The sequence below is a fragment of the Neomonachus schauinslandi genome, chromosome 13 (assembly GCF_002201575.2).
Source record: "Neomonachus schauinslandi chromosome 13, ASM220157v2, whole genome shotgun sequence".
Taxonomy (NCBI): domain Eukaryota; kingdom Metazoa; phylum Chordata; class Mammalia; order Carnivora; family Phocidae; genus Neomonachus; species Neomonachus schauinslandi.
The window spans coordinates 76,010,560-76,019,526 of NC_058415.1; the positions used below are offsets into that span (position 1 = coordinate 76,010,560).

At 52.0% G+C, this 8,967-nt stretch overlaps 1 protein-coding gene across 1 annotated transcript in view; it reads left to right on the top strand.

Moving 5' to 3' along the window:
- PAPPA (pappalysin 1) overlaps positions 1 to 8,967 on the top strand; it is a 253,181-nt gene that overhangs the window by 189,050 nt on the left and 55,164 nt on the right. Inside the window, exon 14 of the mRNA XM_044920426.1 lies at positions 1,362 to 1,575. Coding sequence (XP_044776361.1) covers positions 1,362 to 1,575 — 214 coding nt within the window. The remainder of the gene's footprint in view (positions 1 to 1,361; positions 1,576 to 8,967) is intronic.

The window sequence follows — 8,967 nt, forward strand, 5'->3', positions numbered from 1 at the left end:
CACACCTCCAGGTGTTTGGAATCCCAGGCCAGCCCTGAAGGCTGGGCTTCCGAGCTATGCATGCACCATTCCACAGAGAGCTCGGTTCGAAGCCCCGTATGAAGCCAGCAGGCAAAGGGTCATCACAGGGTCAAGCAGAAGCCAAGGGAGCAGGGAGAGGATTTTGTTTTGTTTTTATGTTTACTTATTTAGTTTTAGAGGCAAGGCAGGAGGACATATGAATAAGGAAGAGAAGAAAAAACCCTCTGGACTTATCTGGATTCCGGAGAAATTTCCCTAAATGAGAAGCAAATATTTTCCTAGCTGTCCTGGCACTGCAGAGAGCTCGGAGGCGTGGGGGGGAGGTCCAGTTCCACAGAAGCTGCTGGGATCCCGTGACTCAGTGTCTGAGGCTTCCACGTGTCCCCGTCCCTCCCCGCAGTGTCCCCTGGCCTCTGTCCTCCGTATCCTGCCACCCCCTGGGGAGCCTTTGCTGTTCTCAGGGACCAGAGAAGGCTGCCTTCTGGATGGGGAGCTGAATGTCCCCAACAGCGCAGGCCTGCCAGGATGTGCTTAGGATCAGCCCCAAGTTTAGATGCAGAAACTGAGTTTGAGGAGCTTGCCGGAGTCACATCGTTAGGTAGGCTAAGTCGTGATGTGAACCGAGGTCCACCAGACCCCAAAGGAAGTGTCCATTTTTCCAACTCCATCCCACCCCATTGTTCCCTTCCCTCTTCTGGGTGTGCCCCTCCTCTCTGCCCCCTCCCATCCTCCTTGAAGCCTGGGGACCTGTTCCCCGTTCTAGAAAGAACCAAGGGCTTTGGGATGGGGTAAGCCTGGTCTATATGGCTGGCTGTTCTGGGCGCCTCTGGAAAACCACTTCCTGCCCTTGATTCCCAGCGTTACCTCTGCAGCCTGGCTACCGAGGTCTGGACCTCACAGGACTGCTGCTGGGTTCCTGGATTAAAAACGAGGGCGGCCTGTTGCTGTGAATGATTTGTACCATCTCTGTGGCTGACTGGGAAGGCAGCCTGAAAACTAGCAGCTCGGGCCATCGAGCCCGAAGGCAATGTGGGAGGGTGGTGAGGGCCAGCCATGCTTGTGTGAGGGGTGGCCACTGGGGGAGGGAGAGAGGCTGTGGGCGCTAGGTGAAGGGAAAGCTTAGGGGGCGGGAGGCAAAGGGATTGGAAAGATTTGGAACCAAGAGAAAAAGGCAGACAAAGAAACTTTCAATCAAACTCAAAATCCCCACTGGCCACCCAATGGTGCTTTTGTGCAGTGACATGAAAGGGTCTGGGGGCTTCGGGAAGGGCTCGTTGGGGAGGGCGTGACTGGCCTTGAGTAATGAGCCTGGCCCCTCGGCCCTCTGTCTCTCCTGACAGGCCTCCATGTCCTGAGCTGCAGGAACAATCCCCTGATTATCCCCGTGGTGCATGACCTCAGCCAGCCCTTCTACCATAGCCGGGCGGTCCGCGTGAGCTTCAGTTCACCCCTGGTCGCCGTCTCGGGGGTGGCCCTCCGCTCCTTCGACAACTTTGACCCCGTCACCCTGAGCAGCTGCCAGAGAGGGGAGACCTACAGCTCTGCCGAACAGAGGTAAGGGACCCGGGGTCTGATTGCCCGGGGCCGTTTGCTAGCCAGAAGCAGATGGAGGAATTCTGCAACTGCATAGACATGCGTGTGGCTGTGAAAAGTCTGTGTGTTCTCCCTGCTCCATCCTCTGGCCTCTGGCCGCCTCTGCCTCTGGGCCTGGGAGGCCCACACGTCCTCTCTGGATTCCAGGGGCCAGGGAGGGAAGCAGGAATGCGCGCTGGTGGAAAGTCTCCCTCACCTGGCTCACAGTCCTAGCGCTGACAATGGCTTGCTCATTTGGTAAACATCACTTTCCCTCTCTGGGTCTCAGCATCCACATCTGGACAAAGAGAAGAGAGGTGGATTAACTCTCCTGCAGCTCTGAAATACTGGAGTAATTATTTAGGGGGATGGAGGGAGCCTGGTATTTGCTTCATCCCAGTTCACCATATTCCAGTGATGGGGAAATCTCTGCGTCTTCCCTAAACACAGCTCCTGAGATCCCCCCAGCGGTCTCAGAGTCTCCGATAATGGCGTGGCCTCACTCCATCCGTGCCTCTGATCTGGTGTCGTTTATGCCCCTCGTCTGAAGCTAAGAGAGAATGGTGTTTCCTGGCAAGAATAGGAGTTTGTGTGATACTCTTACCTGGGTCTGAACGTGCCCCTTCTCGCCTGTGTGTCCATGACAAGTCATTCACTTTGCTGAGTCTCGCTTTCCTATTTTTGAATAAATGGACAATAATATCTACCCCACCAGGGGTCATGAGGGCTAAATGGTGTGCCACAGGTGAAGATCCTCTTGCAGACCATGAGACACCGTGCCAAGGTGATGTATTAATACAGAATAATTATGGCCACTTTCTGATCTGACGGGGGTGCTTCTCTGCCTCAAACTCTGCATGAAGCTCTTAGAAAGCTGGAGGAAACTCTGGACATCATCTAGGACATCCAGAGGGTCCAAACTCCTGCGTTACCCTCCAGAATTCTAGGGCCCCCAGAGGGGAAGGGCTGGTCCATGCTCGCACAGCACCTCTCAAGTTTGTTTAATGAGATCCAGAAGGAAAAAGAGAGACTGAGGCGGGGATGGGGGTCTCGGTGGGCTCCCCCAGAGTAAGGCCCTCTGAAAGGTGATCCGGCCCTGCCCTCTGTACCTGGGAGCCAGGAGAGGAAAGGGTTGGGGTGGCGAGGGGAGACACTGCCTTTCCCACGCCCCTGCCACCACAGGGGACACAAAAGGTGATTGCAAAAGCCACATTGTTTTGCACCCACTGTCTCTAGTTCTGTTGTGCAAAGTCTGTTGCAATCGTTCGGAGGCAAAAGAGCTCCTTAAATATAAATATAAATATATTTCATACTAAAAGGGCTTTTTCACCCCTGGCTCTCCAGACTATAAAAATAAGTTGATTCTCAGAACCCAGGGAAACAATGTCAATGGGAAATGTAAATCCATTAGACCTTTTCTGCAATGCTTTCTTTCCCGTCCTTAACCAGCCACTGGGACCACGGGCGAGTTGACGGAGGCCAGCACTGGCTTCTTTGAAATCTTAATTAACAGTTCCTGTGCCCGAAGTAAACAGAAGTGTTTAACCTCAGAAGCAAATCAGTTGTTTAGCATTTGTTGAGTTCTTTGGTGGCAGAAGAGCACCGGGTGGGGACTCACTGGTTATATGACTATGAGCCAGTCACTCTGCCTCTCTGGGCCTCAATGTCCCCATCCATGGGATGATGGTGATGGATTGGATGTTCTCTCTGGTTCCTTCCACTTCTGACATTCTGTGCTTCCCAAGAGCTGGGAGGAGTGAGAGGGTGGGGGAAGGAACCAACATGCACTTCATCAGCTTATATCATTATTTTATTTCATGATCACACCTGTCCTGTGAGGTGTGGACAAGAGACAGTGAGTCAAGGCCGTCCGGGCAGTAGGGAGGCAGAATCCTGCTTTGTCTGCCCCTGAAAGCTACGAGGTCCCCATTGAAGCCAAGTACATCCAGGAGAGAAGGGGACTTGTCCTGGCTGCTCATGTGTGAGCATTTAGTGAGGGGGACGCTGGAGGTGAGGGGGCTGTGGCTCTGAGGGCCTCTGTGGCTCGGCCCTGAGTGTGGACCTGGCTGGCTGAGACGGACTGAGCCCCCAGTGCCCGCCACAGCTACGGTGGGGGGCGGGTACTGGGGGCCCCTCCTGAATGCTCCAGGGGACCGGGGGTGAGGAAGGAGGAGCTGCTCCTGGAGAGCAGAAGAGGCACACACCCAGTCAGGACTGCACAAATGTGCAAATGCATTAAAACAAGCAAACTGGGAGGAGGGAAAAGAAAAATAAGCAACAACTGTAAAAAGCCACGGGATGTTTTTCTTCATTCTCAAAACACCAAGGTAAATAGCATCACTTTTTATAGCACACATTTCAGCTGGCTCTGGCAGAAACAACCCACTTGCCTCTCAGCTGTTTTCTAGGTAGCAAGAGGGGCCGACCTTGCCTCCCCAGCCTCCAGCCCTCCGCCCCTCGTCTCCTGTCCCCACTCGTCCTCTTTCTTGCTGCCTCTGTGCCTTCCCCGCCATCTCCACCCGCTCAGCCTCCTCTCCCACCCTTTGCCCCTTCTCATCTTCATTCTCCTCTCCGGAGAGCGTGATACCTAGTGGGCTGCCCGGGGAGGAGCATCACTACAGCAAAGTCAATCCAGGCGGTGTGTTCTGACCTAGATTCAAGGGTCTCCAGGCCCCGTGCGGCACTTACACTAAATTCAGAGGCCCACGAAAACAGGATCAGGTTTCAAGGGAGAGGTCCAGTGGAGAAATTCTAGCCAAATCCCAGCGCCACACCTAGGGGAAGGGGGAACGTTTGGGGGGCTTAGCAATGGTGGCGAGGAAGGTAAGAGGCTTCCTGGTGAGAAAAGCAACAGTCTGGGATTGAGGCTCCTGTGTGTGTGTGTACGTGTGTGTGTCTCTCACACACACACGTACACACGCACACACATGCACACACACTATCCTATGGTTCTAAACAGAGATTGACCAGCTTATTATAAAATTCAGTGGGCCGTGTGCTTACACAATTAGTAAACTCCCTTCCTCTCTCCCTTCCCTTCCCTTCCCTTCCCTTCCCTTCCCTTCCCTTCCCTTCCCTCCCCTTCCCTTCCCTCCCCTCCCCTCCCCTCCCCTCCCCTCCCCTCCCTCCTGCCCCATTTATTATTTGCATTCTTTCTCCCTCTACCTCAAACTCTTCCCACTTCCCCATGCCAGCCCACCCAGAGAAGGGCAGTTCGGACAGGGAGCTAACTTTGAGAAAGCCAGCTCTAGGAGGAAATAAATTCTTCATGTGACCAGATTGAGTCCTTCCAGCCAGTGTGGACTTAGACTGGGTGGGGTGGGGGTGAGGGATGGTGCCTACAGGAGCCCACGTATGAATATCCATCCCATCAGATGACTATATAGGAAATTCGTGTATGAGATTTGGAACCCAGAAAGAAGCTTCTCACGGCCAGAGGCCACAGGCTCCCCCAAGTTATCCAGCCCACAGGGGGATCAGTGCCTCTTGGAACACCTGTTGGGAGTTGCCGGCAGATGGAACTGTGGTGCCTGAGCACTTGTGTCTCTTCGACTGGACCAGATGCTCCTGATTCTTCTCCAAGATGTTGTTCAACTTCTAATCCCATCAGAGTTCTCCCGGAGTTCCTCTGCTTCCTCATCCTTGTCAATAATTGGGATTATCAAAATCTATTTCTCCCCCTCCCCAAGGGCTCTGAGATTATGTACCTCTGTTGTTTTGTCTTCATAAAACCGTGGTCCCTGGAAGCTGGGAGGCCTCTAACAGGTTCTCTGGTTCTGCATTCTCATTTGAGGTCCCAGCAAGGGATGTGAGCTCCCCAAAGCCACCCAGCCGCTCAGCAACAGAACTGGCATTGAAATTCACTTCTCAGGCCCCTCTTCATCAGAAGTTTCAAGACTGCTGTCACATAGGCCAGATAAGACCACAAATAACTTGTGTTTGGCCCTCCTTAATCCTCTTTTTTAATTAGTCGCCAACATTTAACTACCAGGAGTGTTCACAGTAAAGACATCGGCAGATCTGGAGACATGGTGGGGCCGGTGCCTGCGGGCCACCTGAGCCAGGAGTGACCCCCTGCCACTCTGCTGGCCACCCCTCCCTCCCTCGGGAGCCCCAAGAGAGCTCGCTGCCATCCCGACCCTGCAGGCCTTGACTTTGCCTCATCGCCATTGGGCAACCGCCTCACTGGCTCCTAGGATTCCAGGGTACAAGAGCCTTCCAGGATCCCTTCCAGCAGTCGATGCATTCCTGGGCAGAAAACAAGGAGTCCTATCTTGATCATTCTTTCTCAGTCTTACTTCCCAGGGACGCTGCAGCGCTCCTGCCAAAGAGCATCTTCCCTCCCTTCCCGGTGGGGACATGCTGTCTTCTTCGCTGTCCCCATCTGAGCAGCCCAGAGTGACTTATAAACCACCTTCCTGTTATTATTCCAGCTCCCCCCCAACCCCCACCCCATGGTGTAGTTGCAGCAAAGGGGCAGGGCGCAGGAGTTAAGCCGAGAGTCAAGGGACACGGCCAGCAGTGGGACCCTCACCAGCCCTATACCGCTGGTCTTCTGTGTTCTGGTTGAGCACCATCCATCCTTTCTGCTGTGCATGCCTGGGGGCCAGTGCCCTGGGCAGTGAGGACAGCAGTGGGGAGATTGGCTATTGAATCACTTAAGGATATGCCTCTATGTGGAACTTAAGTCTGTAAGTAAATAAATTAAATATATAAATAAGTTAAATAAATTAAATAAAATAAATATAAATATATATGTGTGTGTATATAAACATATGTATATACACATACATACATATATATGAAGAAAAGACAATTTATAAATATCTCATCATCTTTGTATAGGGGGAGAGTGTCTTCATCTTTGCCCAGGTCTGAGAATTTCTTTGATAAAAGTACCTATGTCCCTTCCCCCATCCCTTAGATCAGCCAACTTCCTCCCTCTGAGAAGTGGCTTCTTTTTTTCCTTCTTTTGTTATTTTTATTGCTCATCACTGATATTAAATCCTTCCCCCATTTTTTTTAATGAAGCCAGCGGCTTTTCTTGTTTTCTTTGTTTTTGTGTTTCAGCCATGACAGGGCTATGTCAGGGAGGTATTTGGGAGGGGCACTTGGGGTAATGTTTATCATTTTTGGATAGTGTGTTCACACAACCCTTGCGACTTAATGGGAAAGCAAAGAGAAGAGCAGGGGCTTAGGGGACAGACAGGCAGTCCTTACTGGAGTTCTGTCCACACGGAGTGGACAGGCAGCTAAGCTCACTGAGTCTCACTTTCCTCTTCTCGAAAATGGGAGTAATTGTACTGCCTCAAGGAGTTCTGGTGAGGATGCAAGTCAGGTGATGCGGGTAAAACACAGTGATTGATAGCGGGTACACATGACCTTCTTTCCCCGTTCCTCCCTGTTTTCAAGTCTGTAAGCCAGGCACACACACAGATGTGCTGAAAAAGAAGGGGTGCTCCGGTCCCCACAGTGTGTTCCGGAGGACATTAGTCCAGATATGTCTCACTGGACAAGGTTATCAGAGTTTGGAAAATGTGTGTCATAGCACCTTCTGGAAATCCACAATGTGCATTAGAACATTCAGGGTTCTGAGAAGTCCTGCAATTGAAAAAAAAAAAAAGCTGACTTATTAATCTAGTGCTACCTCATTCTTTTGACCACGAAACTTTTTGATCAAATAATTCGTGTGACCAGGGGATATTTTCCTTCTACAGCAGAGAGCCAGAATAGAGAAACCACCTTTTCTTGCAGCATCATAGTTTTCAAAGTATTTCTCACACATGGGCCCTTCGATTGTACAAACGTGCTGAGCTCCATTCTGTCCTGGACCTTTGTGCATGCTCTTTACTCTGCCTGGGATTCCATCTGCCCTAGACGTTTGCATGGCTTATCCCTTCATTTCATACAGGTCTTACTTCAGATGTCCCTTCCTCATGGAGGCTTCCTTCCCTGACCTGTCTGCACACGGTGTCCTTCCCCCAACCTCCAACAGTCATCCTCTATAATTTCACCTTTAGTGCCCTCTCTGCACACATGACTATCTGAAATAGGCTTCTTTATGACTTTTCTGGAGTACATGTCCTTTCTCCTCAAATTCCCAGGTGGCAGGCATCTTCTATATATCCCCACTGTTTAGAACAGTGCAGCAAGGTCCCTCTTCAAGGTCTGTTGAGTAGATGAATGAGTGGCTGACATGCCACCCTGTTGACACTCTTGAGAGATAAATTGGCTTATTACTTCCATTTTGCAGATGGGAAGACTGAGGCTCAGCAGATGATGTAACTTTCCAAGGTTAAACAATTGGTAAATGACATTCCTGGGGTAGGGCCCGGATGTGCCCAGTTGCTAAGCCCTGTGCCCTTTCCATTTCAGCAAATCAGTTTTTTTCAGTTTATTCTTTTTCTTACGAAGAACATTAATGTGCAGAGAAATGGGCAGGTACATGCTGCTTCTCTTTTCGTGGCGGCACTGCCCAGGGCAGCCCGGAGCCCCCTGGTCTTCATCCCAGAAGTGCAGAGCGAACATGGCCACACTGGAAGGCATAGGTCAGAGGACCAGCTTGGGAGCTGGTAGCTTGCGGAGCAAATCTATTTAAATCGGAACCATGTGGCTCTTGGCCCCCAGCGTTTACACACCGTGAACAGATGCATCCTGTGGTGTCAGAGCCCTTGCGTTGACTCCACGGTTTCGCTCTTGGAGGCCTCCCCATGTCACAGGGCGCAGAGCAGGGGAGGCTCTCAGGGACAGGAAGGGGGGCGGAGAATCCAGTATTTCCCCAAGTGTCACTTTAGCCCTCTCCTGGTGCCTTTCGGAAGGGGGTCCTGTGGAGAGGCAAAGCCAACATCGATGTGGGTCTGAGACCTAAATTGAACACTCCCCTTTTCTGAGTATTTGAAAAAAAGGGAATTTGTGATGTATGAAGGCTTTAGCTTCACCCGCACCCCAACTGGGACTCTCAGCAGGCTTCTGAGCAGAGGAGAGAGCATTGGGATGAGTAACCATCTTCCTGAGAAGCCCCCTGCAGGGTATCCTGAAATGGGCACCGCGAAAACAAATGGGGACTTCCTTCTGAAGCTGGTTTGGCCACCAATTGCTCGCCTTCTCCTAGCTCTGTGCATACCATGGGGTGGGCGTCCCCTAGCTCTGTGTGCATACCATGTGGCGGGCGTCCCCTAAGTCTGTGTGTGCATACCGTGGGGCAGGCATCTCATAGCTCTGTGTGCATACCGTGGGGCAGGCGTCCCCTAGTTCTGTGTGCATACTGTGGGGCAGGCATCCCCTAGCTCTGTGTGCATACCGTGGGGCAGGCGTCCCCTAGCTCTGCGTGTGCATACCGTGGGGCGGGCGTCCCCTAGGTCTGTGTGCATACCG